Consider the following 15,622-nt stretch of genomic DNA (forward strand, 5'->3'; position numbering starts at 1 on the left):
AAAACGTTTATTGGAAACACTGGGTAGCTACCCATAACAACTGGAATTAGAACATGTTTGCTATATATTTATTTTGATTTTTTGCCACGTCAGTTTTAAGTGGTAAATAAATTTACTTTTAAATAGTCAAGGTATGTAATAGGTCTCCATAATAGTTTAAGCGTGTAATCAAATTTTTGGGATAAATTCAGGAGGAAATCTCTCTAAGAATAAAATCACAAATACGAGGATCATATATTATTATTATTATTATATTTATTATTATTATATAAAAGCATGCATATTAGCCGCAGGGCATACTGACATGTTGTATAGAAGCTTTTTCCTTATGTTGAGACCAAAGATATAAATCCATTTTTGGGCCAACTTTTTAATAGTGAGACTTTATGGTTAAAAGACATAATACATAAGTATGCTCTTTAACTTGACTTTACATCTCTTCCTTTCAACTTTGGCAATGGATATAGGACGTGTGTGCCTACTTATTCAATTTTATACAAGTTTAAATCCTTGATGTCTATTTATTCAATTTATGTCATTTATTCAACTTTATATAAGTTTAAGTGTCTACTTGTTGACACCCAAAGTTAAGAATCACAGATGCTAATTGAGGTCAATTTAAAGGACACGTTTGGTATACAATTAGCTTTAGAATCCTTGATCTCGCATGAGACACAAATAAACCTATGAGACAAGTGTCACAGACTTAGAGTCTCACTATTGATTTGTGCGGTACTTGACAACTTACACATAACTGTTTCACGTTCTTGTAAGCTCAAGTAAGCCTTTTGAAGCTAGATCGCTAAGAAAATATAAATAAAGACTTACTGGATTTGGAAAGCTTGTAAAGTTTAGAAGAAGACTTTGTATTTAGCTTGGAAGAATGCTTACAAGTTGAGTGAGGCACCCCTATTTATAGTACCTTCTATGGACTAAAGTGTTATTTAAAATTACTTACAAGTCCCTTATATATTTACACATTGGTCCCTTTTCTAGAGAACTCTACCGTATCTAGAATATGCCAAGTTATTCTTGAATTATCTAAGGCATTCTAGAGTCTTCCGTAGCCTTCTTTAAAAAATCTAAAGGGTTCTAGAGTTCTTCACAAGCCTCACCACAACTCTAGAATCCTCCATGCCTATTTCGCTGCACAATTAGACTCAGACAGTGGTAGGACATGACACACTCCCCCACTCGATAATGCGATGACCGCGGGACATCGCTGCAAAAGCTCCCGGACTTGGTCTCTAAACTGCCACAAATCTTCATACTTCTCCCATGTGGCCTCCTTCGGAGTTTGTCCCTTCCAATGTACAAGAAACATGACATTGTCTTGTTGACCTTGCTTCCGTTTGTCTTGACAATCTATGATAGCCTCAATATCCCGGTCGTGCGAGGAGGTAACAGTAATGGGTGCCTTTCCCAATTGATTTCGACTAGGGTTTTCCTTGTCGTCATGGTACAACTTGAGGATGTTTGCATGAAATACCGGATGTATTTTGAAGTGTGGAGGAAACTCCACCTTGTATGAGATCTTGCCCACCTTGGCAACGATTTTGAGCGGACCCTTATATTTTCGCACTAAGTTTTGATGAACTCCTCTTAATGCTTTGAACTGTCTTGGATTGAATTTCACCAAGACCATGTCGCCTACTTTATAGTCTGTGGGACGCCGCTTGCAGTTGGCGAACTACTTCATCTTCTTTGGTGCCTTGTCCAAGTAGGATTTGGCAGCGTCAAGCTGTTCCTCCCATCTCTTGTCAAGATGGTAGGATCCCGAACTCTTCCCTTCAAAAGCAGCCGGTAAGGAGTGCAGAGTTTGAGGTTGTTTGCCTATATCGCCAACTCAAACAGTGTGCGCCCAGTAGACTCACTCTTCTACAAATTGTTAGAAAATTGTGTCATATCTAGGAGTCGGGCCCAGTCATTCTGGTGCGTAGTGACATAGTGACTCAGATAGCACTCTAGCAGGGCGTTGACGCGCTCGGTCTTGTCGTCTGTCTGTGGGTGGAAATTTATGGAGAAGTGGAATTCCGTGCCAAGTATCTCGAACAACTCCCTCCAAAAGTTTCCGGTAAAATGGGGGTCCCGATCTCTAATGATATATGCCTTGGTATCCCCTAATATTTTAGCACGTTCTTGAAAAACAATTGAGCTACCTCCTTTGCTGTAACTACCCGCAAGTACACACTAGAAGTTATGGCACTCTTGAGTCGATACACAGCGTATTTGACCTCTCGGAGGTCTTGTACAATCCCTTAGACATCATTCATTGCATACATGTATGAAAACTTATGCAGAATTTAAAACTTTTCACATGAAATAGTAAAACTTCAAAATATTTCTTTTATACAAAAACATAATGAAAGGCTAAGTCTCAAGACGCCATCTTAGACATACAAATATATTGGGACACGACCCATACTTTATCATAAAGGAAAATAGCTAAGTCTATTTAAATGCTTCAATAAGGAAATCTAAACATTAAGATGTCCTCCAATCTAGTGAGGACATACCAACTCTCGCTTGAATGAACACTAATCCAAGCTTCCACTTCGAGATATAGATAAAATATATGAAATTAGTACATTGCATATACTAAGTATGACATAATGCATAAAAATCATGATAAAAGGACATTTGTATAAGTCATGCTCTTTTTGAGTAAAACTTCATAAGACAAGTATGAGAGTCACATACAAGTCCACATAAACACATATAGTCACATTCCATAATATAGCATCAATATCATTTCAAACCATATTTCATATGACCCTCCTACCAATGGTTATCCTAAGATTTACTTAAGTAAGACAAGAAAAGACCACCCATACACCCTCTTCAAGCACACCTAAATAATCCTTAAGACTACCCAAGATAAGATTATTCCCTTTTTAACATATACTCACCACCTAAGGTTACTCTATGATTCACTTGAGTAAAACATGAGGAGACCGCCCATACACCCTCTTCAAGTCTACCTAAGCAACCCTTAAAACTACCCTAGATAGCTATCTTTTCATTAACATACATTTACTTAAGTCATTATGTTCATTTGACCCTTCAAGAGACATTCATCAATTAAGAACTTTCACATAACGGTCTTGGAGAAGACCTAGGGACTCACATACTAACATCTTCGAAGCCTAGTCGTGCAATGTCTAGATAGCGTCCCATTCCACTACCTAAACTTTCTAGTATTATACAACACTAGCATGTATCCCATATGATGATAATAGACAACAACCGACATAAACCATACTAGCTAGGCATAAAATACGGAGTCTACCCTAATCTGATGGAGGGTGTTCTAGTTGCCAAGGGTAGAACTAGGACACAACCCATGTAGGCACATGGTTAAGGAATATCGAGGACTTTCATGAACTCTATTATTCTTCTCAAGTAAAGTCACATTTCACTCTAGTCTCCTTCTCAAGTAGAGCTACAACCCATAACATATTCTCTCGGTGCTAGCCTTTTTTCTCATAGAGTAAGTTCAATCATCTAAAGGTATATGAGAAGGTACCATCTCTTTGTCCTACTGACTCATAATACCCCTACCAAGAATGGGTCCACAAGGGCTGCCACTCAAGGTCTATAAGGATTAACCTTCTTTTTATTTAGAAGGTTCCACGTATTAGTCATGCTTAGAAGGGCACCATCTTAGGTCTACCGATCCTAGACTTTCATTCAATATTCATTCATACACGTACAAGACAAAGGTGCATAAGCCTACTAAGTCAAGATGTTCATATTCATATTTTTCATGTATCAAGTAAGGGACACAAGTATATCAAGCAAGACACATATCCTTTCCATTACCACATATAGCATATCTTTCATGAAGCACATAGAGACAACTTGGTATACTTTCTAGTCATCCTTCTTACTTCTATAGAACTCCAATACAACTTATCATAATGTTCATATAGTCAACTAGGAAGACTCACACTCCAACATCAAGTATACATACATAAGGCATCACTCTAGCCTATCATGATCACATTTATTCAATTAGATGAACACATACTTGACTTCATAGATACACATAGCTCATATACACCTTCATAATAATCACATATCATAGGTATAACATGACAATATCATAATACATAAAGTAATACCGAGGAGGCCACATTGTTCACAAGTATATCACATAAGCACCACCACCATAAGTAGACCATACCAATCATCATAATAATCTAACACCTATACTACATAATATAGAGAGAGAGTTAGGGAAGCATACCACAAATCCAATCTCACAACTTCAATCCATAGACAATTCAACCAAAACAATACCCAAAGGCCCTTACCAATGGCCATGATCATCAATTCAATCCAATAATCATAAGGTACAATGAATTTAATGTAATTCAATATGAATTTATCAATCTAATACATCCTACACATGATTCTAACATAATTCTTTCATAATTCAATAGGCCAAATCAAACTACACAAGAATTAAATAGTATAGAGGCATGATCACTTAACACATAACATAGTCAAAACTAGGAGTGCATGGTTTGCATGAGTTCATAGAGTTTTTAGGTTAATATCAATAAATTAACATCAATTCAATCATAATACAATGTTTCAAAATGTTTGATGCAAGAACCCATGGCTAGATCACTATATAGGAGAATTCATGTTTTGATCATCTTTGAAAAATCATTGGAATTGACTCCTTGAAGAAAGATATTTCAAAGATGAATAACCATACCTTAATTGTTATGAAAATATCACAAGATTTATGGAGAAAACTTGAGAAAACTGTCTTCTTCCTTGGAGCTTCAAAGCTTCAATAATGGAGGTTTTGGAGAGGAGAATGGAGAGGTTTTGTTTTGAGTTGAGGTTTAGCTTTGATTTGTGAGTTTAGGGGTATAAAAAGACTCAATAACCGTCAATAAGTCATCCCCAAATCACCCAAAAGACCCCTGCACTTATTAGACAATTTAACCAATTCAAATTTTACTTAAAAACGATGCGACCAAATCTAGAAGTTTACTGCATGTCGTGGAGGCATTTTTCAAATCTTGTTTCTGGAAAACTTCGAGACAGAATCACTTGTGACAGCCCCGCGTCGCAGGGCAAGATTTTTTCCCATTCTGTGTTGGCTGCACGTCGCGCAACAGCTTCGAGATCTTGGTTGCTTGGCTGCTTCGATGGCCCATGTTTGGGTCCTCCTCGGGGACCCTTTGGCTGGTCCCCAGGGCGTCGTTCTCGGACATTTCGACCCTTTAGATGTCAGTCTATGCATAGGAACTATCTATGCTCAATTTCACCCTCAAACCATCCCCCAAAACTTCACTACAAATCACTACGACACACTAGTTCAACTTCGACTAGTTTCCGAACGTCTTGGACGTTTGACCTCCAAACTCTTCCAAACTTTATATACTTCCTATAAACACTACTATTAAAAATTTAAGTACTTTAAAACCTCATGACACAAGCGTTAGACTCTAGATTCACCTAGCTTATTTTTAAGGATGTTACATTTGCGATGCAACAGGCTGTGGCGGGCATGAAGGTAAAATACTTTGAAAACCTGTCCATTACAACCATTATCGTTTCATACCCGCCAAAATTGGGTAAGGAGGTGATGAAGTCCATGGTCACTCTCTCCCATAGTCGTTCTACCACAGGTAGTGTTTCTTGTAATCCTCCCAGTTGCTTCTGCTCAACCTTGTCTTGCTAGCACACAAGACATGTTTGGTCATAAAACTCAATGTCGCCCCCCATGCATGGCTAAAAACAAATAGCCTTGATTAGCTCCCTCATTCTTCTCTTCCATAGATGCCCTGCCCACAGAGTGTCGTAGCTTTCCTTAATAATTCGACGCCTTATCAATCCAAACTAGGACACATAGACCCTCCAACCGGTAGTGAGCAAGAGACCATCTTTGTTACGACCCAAAGTACCCCCTAAACGTAACTGGCGTCCTTGTCCTCGAAGAGGACTTAGACAAGTCTCATAGAATTCTTTATAACATATCATAGGTCAAAATGCAGAAAAATTAAAACTTACTTAGGCTTCTCACTTAGACAATCATAACAATATATAGGAATTTAGTCTAATACTTTATCTCACATTAAGCCATCTAATTGAAGTAAAACATTCGGGCGTAACCCTTATACAAAATTCATAGTTGCTACTTAGGCCTTACATCAATAACTTCAGCAATAGAAGAGAAAAGAATGTCTTTAGACAATACAAGTACGACTAAGGTAGAGTATGTGGTGTCATCCTCAAACTAGAAGACCTACGAAAACTTGGAGAGTCTAGTACAAGCCTTCTTGTTTTAGCCAGAAGATACCTCAATGGCCCGAACCTTCAATGTTTGGGAAAAAGGGAAGAAATATGGGTTAGTACAATAACACATGTACTAAGTATGGTCCCTATGCATAAAAATCATTAATGCATGAGAAAAGTTACAATTTAGTCAAAATATTGCAAAATATCCAATAACTCAATATACACATATATTGAACATCTTAAGTCAACTCAACATATAAGCAACTTAAGCAACATTTGTGCAATGCCAATAGTAAAGCCCCATAACCCTATCCAAAGCTAAGTATCACATTAAGACACCCACTTCATACTTATAACATAATCTCATAATTTTCATAACATGCTTCATACATTAATACTATTCATAGCTTAGCAACATAATCATAATAATAATCATAAAAGAACACTATTAGAACCATTCCTTAGGATTCCACATGTGCAATGTGTAAGAGAAGTCCCATACCCTCTCTCACACTATGTAGTAGCCTTTGAGACGGCCCTAATAAGAGTTCACATACATAACTTGTACATTTACTTTTATAAACGACATGAGACCATATGAGCTACATAGAATCTGGTGTTCTACTCCCACACTGAAAGAGAGGTTTAACACTTGCCTAAGGTGCAGCTATTCGTACATAGCTATTTAGGTGGATCCACTACTAAGCTATAGTCCTATGTGGGCACATAGTTAAGGGTCAAGGAGATTGTTACTAGAAACCTTGACTTTCTAGACGTTGAGGTTTCCATCTAATGAGACAACACATATTTTGGGGATCCGGACTTACTAGCGTGAGGAAAACCCATGTGCGAGACCGGACTTACTAAATGTGAGACCTCCATCTCATTTACATGTCCTTTCGGTGCTAATCAATTATTCCTTTTAGTAATCATCTTATTTTATGATACAAGTTTACATTAATCTCTTCAAGACCCCTATGTAAATATCTTATCATATTATCTCATAGGTCATCATAAGTGAGAACAATCCTTTCACTTTAAAAACCACTTCACAACTGAGTAAACCTTTCACTTAACACTTTATTATAATCACAAGAAAATACTTTCAATCATATAATATTCTATCATATCATACATATATAATTCATGTCTAATTCAATTTCTTAGGGCTACGGATGAGGAATTCCTAGCACCAACGTCACAACCACACATTAGACATAGAAGCATTACTATCTAAGTAACTCATAATTCACAATTGAATCCAAGAAGAACCAATCAACATACCTTCTTGCCCTCTTCAAGAACCTTCATACTTCCATTACCAAGAATACATAACCAATTACATAAACAAGGTAAATTCAAGTAGCAATCACATAACTAATTACCTATAATTCAACTTTTCATGAAATTGGGGAAAGGACATGGGTCTAGGGAAAAATCACAGGAAATCATCAAATAACCATCAATATATACTTAAAAAACATTAATTCATCATAATTCATCACAATTGATTCATAATTTTGTTTTTCAAAGAAGACCCATGTGAGAAGAAAAACCCTTGTTTTGGGGATTTAGAAATCATTTTTTTGGAAGGGCCTTTTGGGAAAAGGAATCCCAAGAGTGAAAGAAACCATACCTTAGAGATGATAAATCCACGAAATTGGGTTTGAATCTTGAAGAGTTGAGCATCTTCTTGGAGCTCTAATGGTCTTCAATGGAGGTTTAGAGGAAGAGAATTTGAGAGAGATGAGAGTGATTTTTGATTTTAACTTTGGAATTTGATTTGTGTGTTAAAAATGACCCTAAAACATTATATAGTCACCCTTTAAATTACCCAAAATATCCCTCACTTAATTGGATCTTTTTTGTGAAGTTAAATTGTCTTAAAAACAACGCGAACAGATTTGGAACTTTGCTGCGCGTCTCGGGGCCAATTCCACATCTTTTTAAAGTACGGGTTGAGGCAGAGGACCTCATGGATTCCACGCGTCGCGAGGAAAAATTTTGCCTCCTTGTTTTAGATGCGCGATGCGCAGTACCTCCAGTTCTTGGCTGGTCGCAGGCTGCTTTGGTTGTTTGCTCGCCGAAGTTCGGGTGCTCCTCAAAGACCCTTCCAGTAGTCCTTGGGGAGTCGTGACTGTACATTTTGACCCTATATACTATATTTTATTTTTTAAAGTCTTTTTACAAGTTTTACACTTATTATGATCCTCCCAAACCTTCACCAAACATAGTGATGTCTACTAGTTCAATTTTGCTTGTTTCCGGACGTTAAGAACTTCCTTTGATATGTTTGCTCTAATACTTCTCAAATAAGTTATTTACACTTATTTATGTCTAAAATCATCATTATTCAACATTTGAGGCTCTAGTATAGGTCATGGGATTTCTGGGGTGTGCCAATACTCCCCCCATAGGAACAATCATCCCCGAATAATGCTTTAGACCTTTATAGGAAGAAGAGACTCAAGTCTAGAAGCCCAACCAACCAAAAAACAATATATATAAAATGAGTCGCAGCTCATTGGAGGGATTCTCCACTCCTTTCAACATATAATCATAGCATTAACACATAAGGAACTTAATCCACAATATATCACATACATAAGCTCAACTTTTCATATCATATAAGGAGGAACTACCTTCTCCATCTCAATATGAGCTCAATATGAACATCAAGAGTTGTCATGCTGATTTCTTGTCAAAACAACACCAATTAGGTTCAATACAACTTCCATGAATACTTATAGCACACCACATACTTAAGTGAAAACCAACCATAAGAAACACATCATGGAAAATAAAAGAACTCAACTTAAGCATGAATTTCTACATCAATGTGCACACATTAGAAAAATATGATAAGTTCAACATTATTTATATTAATCATATAAGGAACTACTAACCTCAGCCTTGGCTAAGAATTAGAGGAAAAAGTTGAGGATAGCAAGACTTCATGTCGGCCTCGGTCGCGTATGTTGCTCCCTAAACTAGGTGGTTCCTCCATAGAACTTTTACGGAGGCAACCTTCTTGTTCCTCAACTTCTTAACTTGACAATACAAGATTTAAACCGGGACCTCTTCATAAGAAAGTTCCTCTTTTACCCCTAAACCTTCTAGAGGAAGAATGGAAACCGGGTCCCCTATGCACTTCTTAAGCGTAGAAACATGGAATACCGGGTGAATCATGGACAACTAATTGGGCAATTTCAACTCATACGCCAAACTCCCGACTCACTTCAAACTTTCATACGACCCCACATACTGGGGACTAAGTTTACCCTTATTTCCAAAATCTCATCACCCCTTTCATTGGAAAATTTCAAATAGATCCAATCTCCTACTTCAAATTCAAGGTCCTTCTTTCTATTGTTGGCATAAAAATTTTTGACGACTTTGAGCTGTTTTTAGTTTATCCCTTATAATCTGAACCTTCTAGAGGGCTTCATAAACTAAGTCGGGACCAAGTAGAGCATTCTTACCTAACTCATACCACCTAACCTGGGATCTACACCTCCTCTCATAGAGTGCCTCGAAAGGTGCCATGGAAATACTCCAATGGTAGCTATTGTTGTACGTGAATTCTATCTAAGGTAGGTGGTTATCCCAATTACCTTTGAAGTCAATGATGCACGCCCTCAACATATCTTCTAGGGTTCGGATAGTGTGTTCCGCTTGACCATCCGCCTTGGGATGAAAGGCGGTACTAAGCTTCACTTTCGTACCAATACCACTTTTGAAAGCCTTACAAAAATGGGAGGTAAATTGAGTGCCTTTATCCAAAATGATGGATAAAGGGGCTCCATGTAGCTTCACTATTTCTTTGAGGTACAATTTGGCATAATCTTCCGCCGAATAAGTGACTTTGACGGGAAGAAACTGTGCTGACTTGTTCAATCTATCCATAATGACATATATCGAGTCGTGTTGCCTTCGGGTTCAAGGCAACCCAACTATGAAGTCCAGTTAATATCCTCCCACTTCCATATTGGAATATCTATATTTTGAGTTAATCCACCCGGCCTTTGATGCTCCGCTTTGACTTGTTGGAAATTTGGACATTTAGCAACAAAATCCGCTATATTCTTTTTCATAACATTCCACCAATAAGTTTCCCGTAAGTCGCGGTACATCTTTTTGGCACCCGGGTGAATGGAATATCGGGAGCCATGAGCCTCTTCCATGATCAATTCTCTCAAACCATCCACATACGGTACACACAATCTTCCTTGATGCCTAATCACCCCATCTTCTCCTTGAGACTAATACTCATTAGATTTACTAAGGACCGTTTCCTTCAACTCTATCAATAGAGGATCAAGGTGTTGTTTGAATTTCACTCCAACCATTAAAGACAACTCAGAGTTGTGGTGAACTATGAAACCACCCTTTGGAGAGTCTTCTAGACGAACACCTAATAGAGACAACCTATGAACCTCTTTCACTAGCTCTTTCTTATCATCAACCACATGAGTCACACTACCCATCGATACTCTACTTAAGGCATCCACCACCACATTAGCTTTCTCGAGATGGTAAAGGACGCTCATATCATAGTCCTTTAAAAGTTCTAACCATCTTCTTTTGTGTAGATTGAAGTCTTTTTGAGTAAATATATATTGTAGACTCTTGTGATCGGTGTACACGTCAATATGTACCCTATAGAGATAATGCCTCCAGATTTTCAAGGCAAATATCATGGCCGCAAGTTCAAGGTCATGAGTTGGGTAATTATTCTCATGTGGCTTGAGTTTCCTAGAGGCATACGCTATTACCTTTCCATGTTGTATAAGGACATATCGTAGACCCACTCGGGAAGCATCACAATAAACCACAAACCCTTTGGTTACCTCTGGTAAGGTCAACACAGGAGCGAAGGTGAGTCTATCTTTCAATAATTGGATTCTCTCTTCACAAGATTCCGACCATTCGAACTTGGACTTCTTTTGGGTTAAGGCCGTTAATCGAGATGCAATAGATGAAAATCCCTTAATAAACCTCCTATAGTAACCGGCCAACCCTAGAAAACTTTTGAATGTCGATGGAATTCAAAGGTCTAGGACAACCTTTGACTACTTTCGTCTTCCTCGTATTGACCTCAACCCCTTCACAAGAGACAATGTGCCTAAGAAAAGCAACCTAGCTCAACAAAAATTCACATTTACTAAGTTTAGAAAAAAGTTGGTTAACCTTGAGAACTTGCAAAACTATTCTCAAATGACTTATATGATCTTCCTCACTCCTCGAGTATATCAAAATATCATCAATGAAGACAATGACAAACAAATAAAGATACTTTCTAAAAACTCGATTCATAAGGTCCATGGAAGCCGTCGGGGCATTAGTTAGACCAAATGACATAACTAGGAATTTTGACCATATCTTGTTCGAAATGCCATTTTCGGAATATCAACCTCCCTCACTCTAAGTTGGTGATAACCCGATCTTAAATCAATCTTTGAAAAGTAACTCGCTCCTTAGAGTTGATCAAATAAATCATCAATCCTAGGGAGTGGATACTTATTCTTTATGGTGATTTTGTTCAATTGACGATAGTCGATACACATTCTCAAAGACCCATCCTTCTTTTTCACAAAGAATATTGGGGAACCCCATGGAGATATGCTTGGTTGTATAAAACCCTTATCAAGCAAATCCTTGAGTTGAGCCTTTAGTTCTTTCAACTCGGTCGGGGACATCCGATAAGGAGAGATTGAAATAGGTTGTGTATCCGACAATAAGTCTATGTCGAAGTCAATTTCCCATTCAGGAGGAATTCCAGGTAGGTCATCAGGAAATACCTCCGGAAATTCCTTTACTACGGGTATCGACTCTAAGGGAGGGACCTCGGATTCAAGATCCCTAACTCTAACTATGTGATAGATACAACCCTTTACAATCAACTTGCAAGCTTTTAGACATGAAATGATCTTACCCCTAGGATTTGAGTTTCTTCCTCTCCACTCAAAAATGTGTTCATTTGGAAAATGAAATTTGACTACCCTTGTCCTACAATCAATAGAGGCAAAGCAAGCATGCAACAAATCCAACCTCAATATGACATTAAAATCTAGGATATCAAGTTCTATTGAGTCAACTAACTTAACTCTATTGGCAAGGAAATAGGACAACCTTTATAGACTCTTTTAGCCACCACGGAATCACCCACCGGAGTAGAAATAGAGAAGGTTCATTTAATATGTCATTTAGTATATCAAACTTCATGGATACAAGATGGGTCACAAATGACAATGTAGCTCTCGGATCTAACAAACTATATACATCAAAAGAAAATAATTGTAACATACCGGTAACCACGTCAGGTGAGCTCTCTTTATCACTTCGGGATTGGAGAACATAAAAGCGATTCTTCTTAGAAGCATATGGATTTGGGGCACTTGTTTGAGATTGAGAATTTTCCCTTCCTTGAGCTTTCATCATAGGATAATCTATCTTCATATGACCACTCTTGCCACAACCATAGCAATTAACCGTCCCAACTAGGCACTTACCATCATGTCTCTTATCACATTTTGCACAAAGAGGCTTCTCAACATAAGATCTACCACATTTACCCTCTTGGGGCTAGGGAGTAGACACTTTATTCTTATTGACCCTTGGAGCATTAGAAGGGCCTTGATTGGAAAATCTCTTCATGAACATTGGTTTGTCTTGAACTTCAAATCTAGTCTTAGAAGAATTCCCATCTTCGACTCTCACCTTATTAAACTCTCTACCAACTTGCTTAAGGTTTTGCTCCGCAATTTGTTCTGCATGAACCATGAGACAAGAATGTCCATGCTAGGAATCAACATAGCCGACCTACACTCATTAACCACAAGATCGGATATCCCCATGACAAATTTGTTCATCTTAGCCGTAGATAGTAGGAGCATGCTTTGATAGTTGAGTGAACTTGACGCTATACTCCTTCACGCTCATACCCCCTTGAAGAATGTTGATGAATTCTTGCATTTTTATCTCCCTTAATTTCAAGGGACATAACCTATCAAGGAAAGCCATCTTGAAAGCCTTCCAAGTAAACCCGACCTTCTCTAACCGACCTCTCATCTTTCCATTGCTCTTACCACAATTGAGCCACATCTTTGAGTTGGTAGGCGGCTAGTTCCGCCATTTCTTGAGAAGACACCCCCATAGCATCAAGAACTTTGAACACTTCATCAATGAACCCTTGTGGGTCCTCCTCCACCTTAGAACCAAAGAAAGTACGGGGATTCATCCTTGTGAAGTCCTTAATCCTTGAAGCGGTAGTTTTAGCATTGGGGTTCATTTGCACCCTTGCATCCTTATCCACTTGAGTAGAAAACACTTGGGTCAAGCTATGAATGGTCGACCTTATCTCCACGTTAGACATAGCCCCTTCTTCAATAGGAACTTAAGGGTTTTGAGGAGTTTGAGGGGGAACTGCCTCATTCAAATTCTCATCTCCGGTCCTTCGAGCATTGTTCCTCCTTCTATTCGTTGCCTATAAACACAATAAAAGGATTAGAAGAAAGAACTAAATAGATCTAGGACTCTTAGGCATGACTAAGAAATAACAAGAGAGTGAAAGTTCCTAAGCATCACATAGTCTCTCATTCATAAGTAAGGTGCACTTCACAATTATGAATTAGACCCTACATAGATGTGGTTTAGTGAGACATCAATCCTAAGATCACTTCAACCTAGCTCTGATACCAAGTTTGTTGCAACCCAAAGTACCCCCTAGGTTTAACTGGCGTCCTTGTCCTCGAAGAGGAATTTGACAAGCCTTCTAGCATTCATCATAACATATCACAGGTCAAAAATGTTGAACAATTAAAACATTTACTTATATATATATACTTAATAAGGTTTACATAGACCTTTGACATACTACTTATGGAGTTTACATAGACCCCTAACATAGGAAGCTTACTTAGGCTTCTCACTTAGACAATCATAACACTACATCGAAATTTAGTCTAATACTTTGTCTCACTAAACCATCTAAATAAAGTAAAACATATGGGCGTAACCCGTATACAAACTTCATAGTTGCCACTTAGGCCTTACATCAACAACTTCAACAATATGAGAGAAAAGAATGTCATTAGACATACAAATACGACTAAGGTAGAGTATGTGGTGCCATCCTCAAACTAGAGGACCTACCAAAACTTGGAGAGTCTAGTCCAAGCCTTCTTGTATTAGCCTCAAGATACATAGAATGGCCCGAACCTTCAATGTTTGGAAAAAAGGGAAGAAATATGGGTTAGTACAAAATACATGTACTAAGTATGGTCCCTATGCATAAAAATCATTAATGCATGAGAAAAGACACAATTTTGTCAAAACCATGCAAAATATCCAATAACTCAATATACACATATATGGAACATCATAAGTCAACCCAACATATAAGCAACTCAAGCAACACTTGTGCAATGCCAAGAATAAAGCCCCATAACCCTATCCAAAGGTAAGTATAACATTAAGCAACTCACTTCATACTTACAACATATTCTCATAATTTTCATAACATGCTTCATACATCAATACTATTCATAGCTTAGCAACATAATCATAATCATAATCATAAAAGAACACTACTAGAACCATCCCTTAGGATCCCATATGTGAAATGTGTAAAGAAGTCCCATACCCTCCCGCACATTATGTAGTAGCCTTTAAGACGACCCTAATAAGAGTTCACATACATAACTTGTACATTTAGTTTTCATTAGGGAAAGAAGTGCAATAAGCGACATGAGACAATGTGAGCTACGTGGAATCTAGTGTTATACTCCCACACCGAAAAGAGAGGGTTAACACTTGCCTAAGGTACAACCGTTCCTGCATAGCTATCCAGGTGGATCCACTAAGCTAAAGTCATATGTGGGCACATAGTTAAGGGTCAAGGAGATTGTTACTAAGAACCTTGACTTGCTAGACGTGGAGGTTTCCATATCACGAGACAACACATATTTTGAGGATCCGGACTTACTAACGTGAGGAAAACCCATGTGGGAGGCCAGAATTATGAAATGTGAGACCTCTATCTCATTTACGTGACCTTTCGGTGCTAAGCAATTATTCTCTATAGTAATCATATTATTTTATTGTACAAGTTTACATTAGTCTCTTGTAGACCCCTATGTAAACATCTTATCATATTAGCTCATAGGTCATCATAAGTGAGAACAATCCTTTCACTTTAGACACCACTTCACAAGTGAGTAAACCTTTCACTTAACACGTTATTATAATCATAAGAAACTACTTTCAATCATATAATATTCGTATCATATCATACATACATAATTCATGTCTAATTCAATGTCTTAGGGTTACGGATGAGGAATTCCTAGCATCAACATCA

General features: G+C 37.8%; 1 protein-coding gene across 1 annotated transcript; it reads right to left on the bottom strand.

Annotated features, from left to right (window-relative positions):
* Positions 1 to 1,690: 1,690 nt before the first annotated feature.
* On the bottom strand, positions 1,691 to 13,636 carry LOC107013559. Its single transcript, XM_015213441.1, has 4 exons — positions 13,350 to 13,636; positions 12,999 to 13,083; positions 12,570 to 12,846; positions 1,691 to 1,833 (listed from the first exon to the last, which is right to left on the bottom strand). The coding sequence occupies exons 1-4, from the start codon at positions 13,634 to 13,636 to the stop codon at positions 1,691 to 1,693; spliced, it is 792 nt and encodes a 263-aa protein (XP_015068927.1).
* Positions 13,637 to 15,622: the final 1,986 nt, after the last annotated feature.

This window comes from Solanum pennellii, chromosome 3, assembly GCF_001406875.1.
Source record: "Solanum pennellii chromosome 3, SPENNV200".
Classification (NCBI taxonomy): Eukaryota; Viridiplantae; Streptophyta; class Magnoliopsida; order Solanales; family Solanaceae; genus Solanum; species Solanum pennellii.

What these genes read in the sequence shown, in the direction of transcription:
- LOC107013559 (XM_015213441.1), bottom strand. Translation starts at nt 13,636, where the DNA reads ATGTCTAACGTGGAGATAAGGTCGACCATTCATAGCTTGACCCAAGTG. An exon ending in AAAGATGTGGCTCAATTGTG is followed by an intron (nt 13,084 to 13,349) that starts GTAAGAGCAATG and finishes TAATGAGTGTAG; the next exon opens with GTCGGCTATGTTGATTCCTA. An exon ending in CTCACCTGACGTGGTTACCG is followed by an intron (nt 1,834 to 12,569) that starts GTATGTTACAAT and finishes TTGGCGATATAG; the next exon opens with GCAAACAACCTCAAACTCTG.